We start from the raw sequence: 16583 nt of genomic DNA on the forward strand, positions 1-16583 counted from the left end.
GGTCATGATCCCAGGGTCCTGAGATGGAGCCCCCTACTTTGGGATCTCTGCTGAGCAGGGAGCCTGCTTCTCCCTCTACCTTCTCCCTCTGCACTCCCTTCCTGCTCATACTCTCTCTCTCTGAAATAAAGAAATTAAATAGTTTTAAATGTTCTTAGGAAAGCTTGTGATCTCAAAAAATCCTACTGTGAGGATTTGCTTACCAGGAAGAGAACTTTTAAAGAATAAACAATTACCCCAAACATGAGAACATAGGTATATAAATGCAAATTATCATATATCTAATTTACCCCAGAAAGAGATAAATGCCCCATGTACATTCTAGAATGAGAATGCCACGTATGATTCATTTTCTTGCCAACTTCTGTTGATTGATGCTATCTTCTTGTATCATTCTGTTGAATGAGATTCCAAGGCAAACTCTGGACTTAATGGGAAAACATGCAGCAATAATTATGTCTGCCATGTATGTGAGAGTAAGGAATAGTTGGAAGGCCAGACACATTCACAACTGCTCTCTGCATTCGCATATGTTTCCCCTTTCTTCTTCAGCACCATAATTTTCTACAAAAAGATTGCTAGGAAAGAGGTTCAGGATAGGATTTAGGCAGACTGATAGTAGGAAAGAAAGAAGTGTTCTCCTCCCTAGACTTCCTTAGCAAAAGGAAAGGATGAAGAGATGGAAGAAAAACTTGTTTGGAGCTCAGTTAGTTTTTCGCTCTGGTTATTATCATGACTAGTTCATATCGATACTACTAGATTTCATTTATATATAATGTAATAAATGAAGGTCAAGAATGTCCAAACAGTAGGTCATTTAAATCAACATTAGAATCCACAGAAGTTGAATGATCTCCTTTTTGTGTATGTCTCCTTTTTTTTGTCTTGAGATTTTTATTTATATGAGAGAGAAAGAGAGAGAGAGAGAACACCAAAGCCTTAAAATGTATATAACTTTGATTCTCTATTTAAACTTTAAGGATATGTGGTCTAGGTAAATAAACATGGCTACATGAAGAAGATAATTAAGGAAATGCTTGTCACATAAAAGTTTATAGCAGCAAAACTTTTGAAACAACCTAACTAGCTAAATATTGGGGATTGGCTAAACAAATTATGGGATATCTCTACAAAGGAATCTATTGTCGTCATACCCATGATGTAGCAGATTATCAAATGAAAAGATGCTCCCTAATCCCCAATAAGTGACAAGAACAATTATAAATTATAAAAGGTATGCATAATATAATCTTCTTTTTGGTGATACTATAATATTGTTGAAAGCCTACATACCAAAATATTAACAGTGGTTAACTATGGGTGGCGGTATCATGGGGGATGTGTACTTCTTTTACTTTCTACATATATTTATTTCCAATTCATTCAATAGACAAGCATATCTTTTGTAGTAAGCTATACTTGAAACGTCAAGAGGAGTAGACTTTGTTATATTCATTTTTTATGTCCAAGATATAGCACAAAATATTGCACATAAGTGTTCCATAACTGTGTGTTGAAGAAAAATATATTTAAACATATATTTATATTTAGTTATTATAAATAAAAGTTAAATAGGATATAAATATAAGAAATATATATTCTCTAAAGCAAGAGTTGTGGCAGTCGTAATCTCAGAGGAAAGCAATGTCACCAACACGACCATTCTCAGAAGAAACAGTCACACAGGTCAAGCCAAATAACTACAGTTAAAGGAAGAAAACCACTAGGTAATCACCAGGTGGCAGGAAATAGAACCAGCAACTTAGCTAAGGAAGCCAATGAGTATAGTGAGTTCTAGAAACTGCATCCTCCACAGAGGGCCTAAGAAATCCAGGCTATTGGCCAACAGGACTGACTCAGGCCTCCTTCACTTCCTTCTGCAATTCAAGTGAAAATAACTCCTCTCTTCTGAGCCCTGATCAGTGAGCTTGTTTCACACAGCCAGGGTGGGCGCTTAGAACCCTCCAGTGGGCTGGAGACATTTTGTAAGGTAGGGAGTGTAGTCTGGAAGAAGGAATTTTTGGATTTTAAATGAGAAACAACTCAAAACAACTCTGTCATTAACAGCGTGTGAGTTTTGGCAAGTTGCATTTTCATTTTACCTGTTAAGTATGAATTAGAAAAATAGCTCTGTTTGTCACAAGATAGAGGACAAAATGAGATAATGACTGAAAAAAAATTAAGAAGTACCATAACTAGGTGTTAAACTATAAAATATATTACCTTTACTACCCCAGAAAGAGAGAAATGCCCCATGTACATTCTAGAATGAGAATGCCATGTATGATTCATACGGAAGATGCTGAAATATAATATGCACTTAGGTTTTGGAGACCAGATACAAGTGGACTTGGGTGGCAGCCCGGGTGGCTCAGCGGTTTAGCGCCACCTTCCACCTGGGGTGTGATCCTGGGGACCCGGGATGGAGTCCCACGTCGGGCTCCCTCCGTGGAGCCTGCTTCTCCCTCTCCCTGTGTCTCTGTCTCTGTCTCTGTCTCTCTCTGTGTGTGTCTCTCATGAATAAATAAAATCTTAAAAAAAAAAAAAAAAACGAGTGGACTTGGGTAACTAGATGAACACATGCAAATCTATTGGTTAAGTCTCTGCACGGAAGCATGCCTAGGTTTTTAGGTTATGGCAGCCACAAATAGATGTGTTAACTGGAATAGCAGGGTGTGGTTTTGCTGAACTTCGATATCTAGAGACATGTCCCAACAGCGCACAGGAATACATTTGCATCCCATACTTATTTTCCTATTATCTGAGCTCTATCTTCTATTCCACACCAAACAGCAACCCCTTCCAGACAGCCCCATTTGTACAAATAAAGAGCCATTACTAATTTGTCATGAAACCCTGAAGGGGGAAAGTGGGGCACAATAAATAAGTACTGAACAGTAACAACAAAAGGATGTGAAAGATTGCATAGGTTGATGATTAAAATGATAGCCAAAGGGATGGAGTAGCTGGGGAGGGGTTAGGGATTCTTAAAGGAATGCCCACTAGAACTATAAACAGAATTGATCTTTTTTATTAAATCTGCAACTTCAACTCATTCAAGGTGGCTTTAATATAAGAACAGAAGAGAAAACACAGTGTGTGACAAATGAGCTGCGATGTCAAGTGGAAATGACTTCATTGTTGGCATTGGACTTAATAGCTAAGACCTTGAGCAAGTAACTTTTCTGAGCCCCAGTTTCAATATCTGTTCAAAAAAAAATAATAGAACAGTTGTAGGAATTACTGATAATCTATGTGAAGTGCACAGCTGACATGTAGGTGCGCATTAAGTAGTATCCATTGACAGTGATGACCTCTCTCACCCCTAAACCTCAACCAATGTACCCAAGTAGTTTTATTCAAAATAAACTCCTTCCTCTGAAAACATAATGGAATTAACTAGGGAGGGGAAATCCTCTCCTTGTGCACTGAAGGTGAGTCACTGGCAGGCAGGCAGAAATTACACAAAGGGAGTGTTTCTGATTTGAATATTGCTCAAAGTGAAATTTTTAAGCAAGATTTTCCAAAACAGCTTGGTGCTCTTTTGGCTTTTCTTTAAGTGTTGTGAATTTAAAGAATTTATTCAAAGTCTGTTCCTTAGGGCACCTCGGTGGCTCAGTCAGTTAAGTGTCTGCCTCCGGCTCAGGGACCCTGGGATGAAGCCCCACATCAGGCTCCCTGCTCCATGCGGACCCTGCTTCTCTCTCTCCTGCTACCCACTACCCCCACCCCCCGCTTGTGCTCTCACTCTCTCTTTTATTCTCTGTCAAATAAATAAATAAAATATTTTTTAAAAAAAGAAAAAAGAAAAAGAAGAGTATAGGTAAAGTAAATGAAACTGTAGACATATGCAGACAAATATTTTACACGGCTGTTTTTATGGAACTGTCAATCAATCTCTCTCTCCCTTCCCCTGCCCTCCACACACACTAAGGATGAGCATCATTTTAGCTAAACTCAGTATCAGCCTTGCTTCTTTGTTACCTTTACCTGTCCTTACTCAAATTATTCTCCTAAGATTAAAAACTGGTCCTCACTATTCGATTGTGTGAACCCAAGATCAGACATCTCTAAAGCTTATTGTCTACGTGGCCATGACATTATTGTTTGGCTGTCTTCATTAACATGACTTCTACTGTCTTCATCAACACAACTTTTTTATTCTAGGAAGCTCTGGAGCAGAGAGATAAAAGTTTATTGATTCTCAATACTTTTTGAAACACTCACCTCAAAACATTCATCTTATGTCCACCAAGCCAAAACTATTTTATCATAATCATTAGCTAATTCTAATCAAGCCCGTGTATTGAAAGACCCATTTTAAACTCAAACCCAGAAACCACTTAAATAGTCCAACATTGTCCTTCCCGCTCCAAGATGCTATTAAAACTTTGTCAAGGAAGAAAGCTTACTTAACCATGATAAGCAACAAACTCAGTTTTGCCTTAGCAACAGGTTATTTTGGTGGTATTTTTAGGGAGCTAGCATTCAGCAATTGCAAGCCTTCTTGGAACGGGTGTTCTCCTTAGTTTGATGATTATAGTATATAGGAGGGAGGTGTATGGGTATAATTTGATCTATAATAAGAAAGGTTTTTATATCTAGTGTTAATGTGGCTGCTGCCTTTTACTGTTTTCTTCTGTCATTACATTCATGCTTTACCCTAGTGAAAATTCCTTAAGCTTTCTTCTAAATGCTGTACTCTCCCCTCACTTTCCTTTGTTCTTCTGGTGTGCAATGAAAGGTCTCGGGCATTCCGCACATCTAAAAGACTACAACCATGACCCCATATTCACTAGACAACAATTCACTGAAGATTATCATAATCCTCCAGAGGACCCTTCTCCTAATTAGCAGATCTCTCCCTGCTCACACTAACTACACAGCTCAACCTGGCCAGTCCAGAATTTTTACATCTCTACAGGTCGTTACTGAGACAGCTTCACAGCTTCGGAGGACAAAGGAGACTGTGTTTTCCATGGAAGAACAATGCTTCAAAACATCCTTTGAATGGCTACTTTCTAACCTAAGGAGTCTCAACTCATGTTCTTTTATTGCAGATTCCTGTTTCCTATTTTTAAATTTCCCTCACTCTTATGCCCACCAACTCCCAACAAGTTGCTGCTTTAACTGGTGGATCTTTGCAACCTAATGTTTGTAGTAGTCAAGACCAACACAGAAATGCTTTTAAGCATTTTATGATCATGGAGATTCTGATGCAACCATTGTAAATTATAAAATCATCATGGATCAGCAAAGCCGTTCTGCAGTTTTCCATTTGGAAACCCAGCAATGAAGTGTTTAAAACAAAAGAACAATGTGAAGATAAAGCAGAAACAAAGATTGGTATCATTGATGGGCTAACTTTTCAGAATGGTAGAAGATAATTCACTTTTTTTTTAAATGAGGCAATGAGTGAAAATAATTAATAATAGCAAGTTATATAATGAATAGTTTCCTTGCCCTTTGTTTCATGCCTTTTTTAAAACTTTTCCTTTTATCCTTTTGGTCTACTTTTTAAAAAGGTTCGTGTTTCATACATTTTGAAGTGGCCTAACTAAGGCGAGGCCACAACAAAAATATAAAAAGAAATATAGAATAACAGGTAATAGCTGCTTTTTCTGCTATGGACTTATAACTGTTAATTGCTATTTTGCATTACTTCTCCCGGAAGAAATGAGAAACAGATTCAAAAAAAGGACCTAGAACATTGAGATTTTTAGTAATCTAACCCACTCCCCACTTAGCAGAGCAATACATTGACAACAGTGGTGAGACACAAGCCTTTTATTATATATTCCCTAATTTTAAAAAATTAGCGTGTTTAGAACATGCATGTGCTATACATGCATAAATTTTATACATGTCTTATTATACCAATATAATTCATATGACATGTATGGTACACAAAATTGAAATTTTGTTAAGTGTGGAAGCTAAAAATACAGAAATAGAAGATACTAATTTTTGTGTTTAATCCAAAAGATTTTCCTACATTCCCTGAGATGAACTAGTCTGAACTATCAAATTAGACCTTTCAAGGTTTTCCTTGCATCTTTAAGAAAGTTTATAATAGGGCAGCTCCAGTGGCTCAGCGGTTTAGCACGGCCTTCAGCCCAGGGCCTGATACTGGAGACCTGGGATCGAGTCCCACGTCAGGCTCCCTGCATGGAGCCTACTTCTCCCTCTGCCTGTGTCTCTGCCTCTCTCTCTCTCTCTCTCTCTCTCTGTGTCTGTCATGAATAAATAAATAAAACCTTTTTTAAAAAAAAGAAAGTTTATAATAAATAGAGGACTTAGAAGAGGACTTAGACCCTGGAAGTTTAGTATACTATTAGAAAACAATTCAAGTTTAATATAGTGAATTAATATATGCATGTTTGAATGGCTATATTTATACTACCATGAAGTGCTTTCCCTTGCTTGGATAGCAATTTTGGAGAACAAGCGCATTTGTTTTTTAGTATCAATAAATTGGGCCCAGGGTTGAGTTTATTTAGTAAAATAATAACTCAAATATATTCATTGGTATGTATAGTAGTTCCCCTCCTTAGCCACAGGGGATATGTTCCAAGACCCCCAGCGAATGCCTGAAACCACCAGTGTTGAGTATATATACTATACATATTGTGTTTCTTTCCTGTACATACTTACCAATATCAAAGTTTAATTTCTAAATTAGGCACAGTGGGAGATTAACAGCAACAATAATAAAATTAAACAATTATAACATTAGACTTTAATAAAAGTAATGTGAATGTGATTTCTCTCCCTCAAAATATCTTATTGTACTATACTCATCCTTCTTATGATGATGTGAGATGATAAAATGCCTACATGATGAGACAAAGTGAGGTGAATGGCATAGTGTTAGGCTGCTACTGACCTTCTGATGATACATCAGAAGGAAGATCATCTGCTTTTGGACGGTGGAAAGCAAAATTATTGATCAAGGGGAGCTAGCTGGTCATAATTATTACCAGTAATAATCATAGGTAGGCTTTACACAGATATGGTAGGTTATTATCCTATCAACTAGAGTATACACTTCTTAAACAGTGCATCTTAAAACTCTTTATTTTCCCAGTGTATTTAGCATCTTGTATATAGTAAGTGCTCATGAAAATGTTTACAGTGTTTTAAAAAATAATAATAACAGACTCACTATGGAGTCCTTTGCCCTAAGACAGCAAACCAAGACTTAGTTACAGAAATGTGACTTTTAATCACCGTCTGGAATTTCCTGATCAGTACTAGTGTGGTGGTCTGCACGACAGACCCCCAACCCAAAGGAAGATGACCTTGCCTGAAACAATTCTTTCTTTGCTTTTACTAATAACTTTCCATGTCTTGCCTTGTTTCTGCCTATAAAAGTCTTCATTTTGTATAGCTCCTTGGAGCTCATTTCTGTTTGTTAAATGGGATGCAGCCCAATTCATGAATCATTGATTAAAGTCGATCAGATCTTCACATTTACTCAGTTGAACTTAGTTTTTTTTAACAACATTATTATTTTCTTCGTTGTACTTGCTCAGGCATTTGGGCAACTAACCCTCTCCTCTTTTGCAGCTGGTCTGACAGGCCTGTTACCTGAGGCTTTTGTCCCTGGCATGACCATTTCCACCCACTAACAGTTATCAAAGGAAGTCTGCCAATAAACCACAAGCTAACAAAACTAAAAAGAATAAGTCATTACTTTGCCCTTACACAAGTGATATTACTTTAACAATTTTTCTTCTCATCATACTTTTATTTCTCTCATACCCAAGTCACAGACAATTTAGCAACTATAGACTTTAACATAGGGGGTTGAAATAAGTAAAGGGAGGGAGTGTGGTGGAGATTGCTTTTAAAAATAGGGGCATTGGCCTCAGAATATTTATTTCTCCGAGAGGAAAAAAAGAAATCCCCAGAAAGCCTTCCGTCCAAGAAACATCCCATCTCCTTTCGGATTAGAACTGTTACCTAGTTTCTGCCTACAGATGAAGGGGGTAGGGGAGTATAAATCCCTTAAGGTAAAATATACCTTACGGTATAATTTACCTCTAAGTTTCTTTTCAATTTTAAGGCCTGATTCAAAATTGGATTATAAAGCACAGGCCCCGGGGCCGCCTGGGCGGCTCAGTGGTTGAGCATCCGCCTTTGGCTCAGGTCGTGATCCCAGGGTCCTGAGAGTCCCGCATCGGGCTTCCTGTGGGGAGCCTGCTTCTCCCTCTGCCTATGTCTCTGCCCCTCTGTCTCTCATGAATAAATAAAATCTTTAAAAAAAAGCACAGCCCCCAACACACCAAAGTTCTAGATTCTCTCATTCTACCTTAAATAAATAGATTAATTAATTAATTAATTAAAAAATCTCACTCTCAGTCTTCATCTCTGGGATGATCTGGTTCTGCAAGGAGAAAAAGCAGCACTGGGGTGTAAGAGGCAGAGACACAGACAGAGGAGAAGCAGGCTCCATGCAGGGAGCCCGACGCGGGACTCGATCCCGGGTCTCCAGGATCGCGCCCTGGGCCAAAGGCAGGCGCCAAACCGCTGAGCCGCCCGGGCTGCCCTCAAGGGGGCTATTCTTGACAAGAGCCTCCGCGTCAGCCAGAGCAACGTCCAACCCAACTGGCCTCAGATCATTTCATAATTCGGGGGTGGGGGGTGGGGGGTGGGGGTGGGGAGCCTTGGCCCCTCGCAGACTAACCTAGGAAAACAGGCTTGTCGGGGAGAGAGAGTGCAAAAGTGGACCAGGCGACGTTTCGGCTGCTGGGCCGTGCGGGCTCGGAGTCTCGGGTTTATCCTTTGTGCCTGGGACACGGCCGGCTCGAATCGGAGCGGGACACACACCGCACCGCAGCCTGCGCCCGGCCCGGCCTCCGGCGTGTGGCACGAGGCCCCGGTTGCGCGCTCCCGGGAGTGCCGGGCCCCCGCGCAGCCGGCGCAGCTCGGGTCACACCTGGTGGGGGTTTCTCCGCTCCTGCCCGCCCCCCCCCGCCCGCCGACGCCGCCCCAGGAGGGCGGAGAGGCGCGGCCGGGCTGCGTCGCCGGGACCCCGCGGGCCTCTGCGCGGAGGGCGGAGCGGGAGGGGGCCCGGCGAAGGCGGGAGAGGGCGAGCCGGAGGGGAGCACGGGGAGGCCGGGGAAGGGCGTCACTGCTCGCTCTCCGCTTCTGGAGCGGGCGGCCGAGGCGGCGGGGCGGAGCGGGGCGGCGGGGCTCGCGGCGGTCCTCGCCTCCACTCCTCCGTGGGCCGCGCGGAGGGAGCGCGGGCGCCGCGGGCTGCACCCACCCGGGCCGGAGGGCAGGGCGCGGGGCGGGGGGGGCTGCGCGGGGGGGGCGGCCGCGCGTCTCCCGGACTCTAGGGCTCCCGCTGCACCCACCCGGGCCGGAGGGCAGGGCGCGGGGTGGGGGGGCTGCGCGGGGGGGGGCGGCCGCGCGTCTCCCGGACTCTAGGGCTCCGGCTGCCATCGGGCCGCGGCGGGACGGAGCTCCCTGCGCGCCCCGGGGGCCTCGGCGGCCCGGCCCCGCAGCTCCACGCCCGGGCAGCTGCTGAGCCCATGGCGGGCAGCGATGCGGGCGCGGAGGGGCGGGCGCGGAGGAGCGGCGCGGCGCGGCGCCCCGGGGGCCCGGGCGGGCGGGGGCGCGAGGCTGCCGCCAGCCGCCCGGAGCCGCTGTCCACTGCTGAAGCGCCGGCCGCCGGCGCCGCGCTGCCCGCCTGGATGCGACTCTACTTCTACGGGATGCACGGGATCACCCTGGACGTGCTGGCGTCCTCGGCTGGGCGCTTCGCCCGCAGCCCGGACCTGGACCTCCGGATGCTGGGGTTCTCCTCGCCCTACCGCTGCCTGCTGCACTCGCTCACCCACTTCGCCCTGGAGCAGGTCTACCTGCAGCGGCCGCGCTGCCCCAGCGCCTTCGTCTTCAATTTCCTGGTCTACCCGTCGGCCCACGTGGCGCTGCAGACCCTGGCCGGCCTGCGCGGCGGACCGGGCGCGGCGGTGCCGGGGCCGCTGCGCTGGGCGCTGCAGTACGTGCTGGCGCTCTACCACTGCCAAGTGTTCCTGAAGCGCTTCCTGCGCCTGCGGTACCGGCGGCCGCCCGAGCCGCGGCCCCAGCCTTGGCCGCGCGCGCCCCCCGCCGCCGCCGCCGCCCCCGCCCCCGCCCCGGGCGCAGGTGGCCGGCGACGACCGCCGCGAGGCACCAGGGGCGTCGGGGGAGCCCCGGCTCGGGGGCTGCCGGACCCGCTCCGCTTTCTCTTCTTCGGAATGCACGGCTTTTTGGATGAGATCTTCTTCACTTTCTTCTTCAACTTCCTGGGGCAGGCGGACGGGCCGACCAGCGGCCACACGTCGCTCTGGTCCTTCTTTATGTACGGCAGCTGCAGCTTCGTGGTGGAGAGGCTCTACTTCCACCTGCACCGGGGCCGCGGCTGGAGCACCTGGAAGCGGGTGCCCGTCTACGTGACCTTCATCTACGCGTGGGAGCTGTGCTGGGGCCTGGGCCTCCGCTCGTGCGGCGCTTGCTCCTGGGACTATTCTCACTACCCGCTCAACTTCATGGGCCTCATCACCCTGATGTATTTACCTGGTTGGATATTCCTTAGTGTGTACCAGGACCTACTTTTCAACGTGTTGTGGCGGGTTCAGTACATACCAACTATCTAAAGAAAAGAAAGAAAGAAAAGAAAGAAAAGAAAGAAAGAAAGAAAGAAAGAAAGAAAGAAAGAAAGAAAGAAAGAAAGAAAGAAAGGAAAGAAAGAGTCATTCGAGTCCCACGAACCAATTCGATTTATTTTTACACGTTTAAAACGGAGTGGTTTTTTTAGCCTTTTAATTTTTATACGTTTTCCTAAGCTCTTCTAATATGTTTTACTCGACTTTTCCGTTTTTCTGACACTTTGGAACCTATGCATAATACAACATTTTGAAATTTTACTCGAAACATAACTCAAAGTACTTGTCAATATTTAAAACCCCTTACAAGCCCAAACAGCAAAGCCATGATACCTTGACATCAGAAGCTGTAGTATATTCACTTATTGGGGCATGGGTGGGTGATAACTACTAGTCTTTTTTTTTTTTTTTTTTAAGAATGAAGTTATTCAAACCAGAAATTAGTGATCTTTACAAGATTTGGTGAAATTTTCTAATTCAGTCATTTTTTTTCTTACTTTCTTTTTAATCCAATTTCATTTTAATTCCCCGCCGTATTTACCAATCACTGCTGAAACTCGGTGTCTTTTACTCCTAGAATGACAGTTAATAACTCTTAAAGTGCCTCCCTCTAGCACGCAAGTGGAAAGAAACTGACAAATGTGAAAACACATCCTATGGATCGATTTTTAAATAAATCTTTTCTAGCAACTCAGACAGGTGACACTGTGTTAAGATATTTGATCTTCATCCTGGAGATGATTGTTTTTCCAATGTGGATTAGCCTTAAACGCCAAGTGTGTTAACATTGATCAGATGCTGTGTTATCTATAGCTGTAAATTTTTGCTGTAAAATGTTTACCTTATATGCCCAAAGGCCAAGCAAAGTTTTATCACCCACAATAGTATTCTAACCCTAAGGACTCTCTCTACACGCAGCTTCAAGAACAGAAACAGTCCCTTGGAATAAAATGAACCTGAATGTTCATTATACTCGCATTAGACCTAATTGCTTACCGTGAATACAGATAGGCGTTTTCAGAGTATTTCTGCCACGGCTCACTTGTAATCGTCTTTCTTTTTCCTTCTGCACCCACAGAGTTCTTGGGCCAAACCTGATGTGCTAATGTGTGGTATAAATCAATGATAGCTTTTTGGTGACTCATTATTGTCTGGAAGCTCCAAAGTTAAATGAGATGATAAAACCCGCTTTAAAAAATCATGTCTAATCAATAATAATGTACTTTAAGGTTGTTTGTTGTTTTATTATATTTAGAAAAGATGTAGAATTGAGTATAGCTCAGCCAAGGATGACTAACACTTTCTCAGTTTTCGTTACGAAAATTATGAGGAAAACTTACAGTTTGTACAAATGAATAGTTTCCGCTTCAAATTATTAGCTTGTCTATGCTATGCTTCTTTCTGGTTTCAAAAAATATTTGCTATAGCAGTAAAAACGAATATGTATTTAGATGATTGTTGGGAATAATTTTGAGAATGTTATTTGAATCCACTATCTGAGGTTGTGAGCTAAATTATAAATAATGCAATATAATCAACCCCACCTGTGGAATGAATCATGTCAAACTGATTAGTTTAGCTAGTCAAAGCTGAGTAGCAAACCAAATGTTTGCAGAAAGTTAAAGGGTCACTTTATGAAACTTGGTCATAGGTAAAGGATTTCTGAAAACACTGGCCAGAGAAAAGTAGAAGTATAGACACTAGTTAGTCAGATGCTAAGCAAATATTTGTAATATGAATGTGACCCATTGCACAGGAATCTGAGTTAAGTGTGGCACCACACCACACTTTCCTGTAAATGCTTAACCAAATCCTTGACTTCTAGGATACTTGCTAAATGTACATGTTTGCACTTACGTCCTTCACATGCTGCTCCTCATCCCTGCTTACCTGCTTACCAGCGTTCCTAAGTTCAGAAATCTGTCAGGAAGTAGGAAAGCCTGTTACTTTTTGTTTGTTTGTTTTGGTTTTAATGTTAAACTTGTTTTAAAGAAAAGACCAAGGTTTCCATCCATTCAGTTCATTCAAGAAATAATTACTGTGCACCCATTATTTGCAAGGTGTTTGCCTAAATTCTGCAGATACAGCAATGACCCAACACAAACAAAATCTGTCCTGATGAAGCTCAGGTATTAGTGTTTTGGTTTATAGGAAGTTATACTTAACTCGGAAAGCTACTGTTTTAGTACTAGGCAATGAGAGGCAGTTGCTAGGAGGGTCCTCATCAGGCTGGATATTCATCAGAATGAACATCAATCCATCATCTCTAAAACAGAAGTCCATTAACAGCCCCTCTTCTAGTTCTACAAAGACTTCATTCGTATGTATTCCGGAAGTGATTATCCTGTCTATTAACTCAGCACCATGCTATAAGACTTCTTGTTATGTGTTTACTCAATTTCTTAATTGACATTTTGCTATAACTGAAACTTGAAAGAAAAAACACGGCAAGAATCATCAGATCAATCAATTTTGTTAACTCATTAGCAGTTCAGATATAGAAGTGACAAGCCAATATAATAGTTAATATTTAAGGAACACCACCTGCCAAAAAATGAGCCTCTATTACATACATAAAATCTGAAGTGAATATATGTATATATCCATGTATATATTTTAAATGAGTATCATTTATACATCTTAAGTAGATATATATAATCTTAATATATATCCATATACAAAGTAAAGCATATAAAATATGATCTATATCTCTTAATTGTGGATATATATACATATGTATGCATATACATACAGATACAAACCCACTGATTTTACTTAAACCTCTAGCAACCCTCCTTTTGCAACCAAGACAATGAAACTGAAGCCGGAAGAGGTTAAGTAACTGCTCAAGTCATACAGCTATTGAATATTTACACTTGAATCCAAGTACTCTATGCTCCAGGGTCTGTTCTTAACAGAAACACTGTCATGCCTCTGTCTACTGACAGCAATGATTTTGGATCTTCTACGGATTTCACCTTACAGTTTGTATTGCTCTTCCCTTTCACTATCACAAATGCAAGTGTAGATGTCTAAAAACCAGGCACTAGTAACAAAAACACTCTATTCCATGGGAAATAACAAGGATTTATTAATACCAGGATACATAACTGAAAATCAGCCTAGTACTAATTCCTCAGGTAATAGTCTTATACTTAAGCAGAGCTCTGAAGTGGAGTTCTTCATTTGAAGTCAGGCAATCTTGATCAAAGAATAATACACCAAGAGGCATGATACCTTATATCACAAGCTAGGAAAAATACATAATTATTGCTACATATTTAACATAGCATTTGGAAGGATCATCATTGTGAGAGCTAAACGCCCCAAAAGTTAAAATTAAATTTTTTGCACGAACATTTATTCTGAGTTGGATTAAATACCTTAAAGTCTAAGGAGTCCTGAACAGAAAACATGGAAGAAAAGTAACAAGTATGATTTTTGTTCCATGTTTAACTTCAACAACACTGAAATTTTCTTCTAAAGGTGCTTTAAATTTTAAATCAATTCTATCTGGACACTGTATTTACAGAGAAATATGATCTTTTAAGTTTCTCATGTTAACAATGACATTTTTAGGTTATGCAAAGACTCCAAAAGGTTAATAATCCATATCAATATTTCAGACATTTCGGTGTACTTAACTTTGAATATTTTATCAATATTTGACATTTCATGTTTCGACTCAGCAAAACAAAACTTAGAAAAATATGACCTGTCCTTTGTTATTTAAGAAATGTTTCTAACTGGTTAGTCCTATCCTTTTGAAAAAATAATTTTCCCATACTGTTTTGAAATAGACTCCATTGACATAATGGACCTGGTTCTATTTAAGAGGGATGGTGAAGAATTTTGGTAGACTGCTTTGGTTCTTTTTCCACTTCCATAATACATTTAAAAATCAATGTACTTGGAAAGGAAGTTATAGTCATGCTACAGACTTGGAGTGATAAGTAAATCATTGTATTGTAATATCTGAAAGCATTTTAATAAAATCAATTTTTGTTTATATTAAAAGGCATTAAAAACACTTTACATTTTAAATTAATTTTAAATATACTATCTCCAATATGTTTTCCAACATTGTTTAATGGAACTAAGCTCCTTTACTGAGGGGAATAAAAGAAACACTCTTTCCCTCCCTCCATCAAACACATGCCTCAGTTTATGCTGAAGAGAAAGATGGCTGTAAAAGATGATGTTGTTGTGTTGCCAGATTTTTTTTTTCTTTCTATTCTTAGACTTGGTACCAGAGGAACCAACAAAAACAGCAATTGTTTGTGTGGACTTCTGTTCACTAGAATTGGCCTCATTCTGATTTTTAACATTGAGGTATGAAACCATCACAGAGGCAGTGGCTTCTAGACACTAGCAACCCAATTGTAAATTAAACTGGGATGAGTGTAGTGAATTTTTCCCTAGAGACTTTTTCTCTTAATATAAAGAGAACATAAATTTAGAGACTTTTCCCCTTAATTTTTAAATTCTCTTTGCAGAAATGGTCTATTTTTAGGTAGCCCTTAGAGGGAGAAAGAAAAAGAAAGAAAAGAAAGGAAAAGAAAGGAAAGAAAGGAAAGAAAGGGAGTGGGAGTGAGGGACTGGTCTTTGACATACAGAAAGACTTGATTTTCATCTTTTAATGATTCCATTAGAATCCAAACATCACATGGACCAACTTTCCCATTTGGAAAAAATGAATTTTTACCATGATTAAGGAGAGTCAAGGTTTGAAAGAAAGCTGGTTAAACTGGTTAACATCCAGTTCCATCCCAGGCAGGAATTACTGACATGACATCTCTGACAGATGGTTTCTCAACTCAGCTTGGACTATTCAAGGCAGTATTAATTATGTTTTTCATGCAAAGACTGAATGAGGGGAAAGCTGTCAACAGCTGAGCTGATAAAACCCACTCTCTATCAGTGAAGGAAAAGGCTTTTCAAGGCTTTCGGGAGCTGACATATCTTGTGTATTGCACATTGCTAATGTATTGCTTAATACGTTGCTTGTGTATCGCAATGAAACGTTTTATAAGACACTCTTTTCTTGTCATTAAAAAAATCAGTGTTTCATTCTTTTATCATGATAAGTATGGTCTTACATCTTTCCAAATGATGCCTTCATTCACTGAGTCTAAGCAGCAAGGCTTTGAGAACTTTGAGAGTAATTGACATTACTTCAGAGAAAGAGGAAAAAAGAAACATTGGCTGTAGATGTAGGAGTTGAAGGTTAAATAGTAGGGACCCTGCTTGGGTTGCTGGAGTCTCAATGTGGCTGGACCCAGGAAAAGCCTTTGGTTGCTGCTTAGGGCTACCTACAGAATGTCAACTGGGGGACTTTCCGGATAGTTTCCTCTGGCAGACCTAAACAGCTGCATTAAGAAAGGAATTGAGAGGCCACAGGTGTCACAGAAGCAAGTAGCGAGTCAGAAAGGATGAAAGATGCCAATCGGAAAAAGAGAATTATATATTAAAGGGAAAGCTAGCTCCACTTTTGATGGGATTCCAACAGACATTTATGTTATATCTGAGATACTTTATTAATGTATTATTAAGATCCATGATGAAAATAAGACTTGTTTCACAGGATCTCAGATTCAGAACTTTAAATATTTGAAAGGTAGTTGTTGTTGGAGAAAAATGGTATTGAGAAGAATATGCAGAAAGTTTACATCATCTCATTTTGATTACCCACTAACTTTAAGATACTAAAGTAAAATTAAATATGCTCTTGTACATTTCTGAAGGAGAACTATTTTAGTCTTAACCTTTTATTAGAAACAATGAATGGACAGGAAGATAAAATAAATAAGAAAATTCCCTGGAGTACATCAGAGCAAGTACTCAGATCCTAAGTGCTCAAAAGGAAATATTTAACAAAATTTATCATTGTTCTTACTTGTAATGAGGATATTTTCAACAAATAAAACA

General features: G+C 41.2%; 1 protein-coding gene across 1 annotated transcript; it reads left to right on the forward strand.

The window, feature by feature from the left end:
• Positions 1–9429: 9429 nt before the first annotated feature.
• Positions 9430–15742, forward strand: TMEM229A (transmembrane protein 229A). The gene has a single exon (XM_025471527.3). The coding sequence runs from the start codon at positions 9540–9542 to the stop codon at positions 10644–10646; it is 1107 nt and encodes a 368-aa protein (XP_025327312.3). The 5' UTR covers positions 9430–9539; the 3' UTR covers positions 10647–15742.
• The last annotated feature ends 841 nt before the right edge of the window (positions 15743–16583 follow it).

This window comes from Canis lupus, chromosome 14 (genome assembly GCF_003254725.2).
Source record: "Canis lupus dingo isolate Sandy chromosome 14, ASM325472v2, whole genome shotgun sequence".
In the NCBI taxonomy this organism is placed as follows: Eukaryota; Metazoa; Chordata; class Mammalia; order Carnivora; family Canidae; genus Canis; species Canis lupus.

Excerpts from the sequence above, each read along its gene's own strand:
- TMEM229A (XM_025471527.3), top strand. The coding sequence starts at position 9,540 with ATGGCGGGCAGCGATGCGGGCGCGGAGGGGCGGGCGCGGAGGAGCGGC.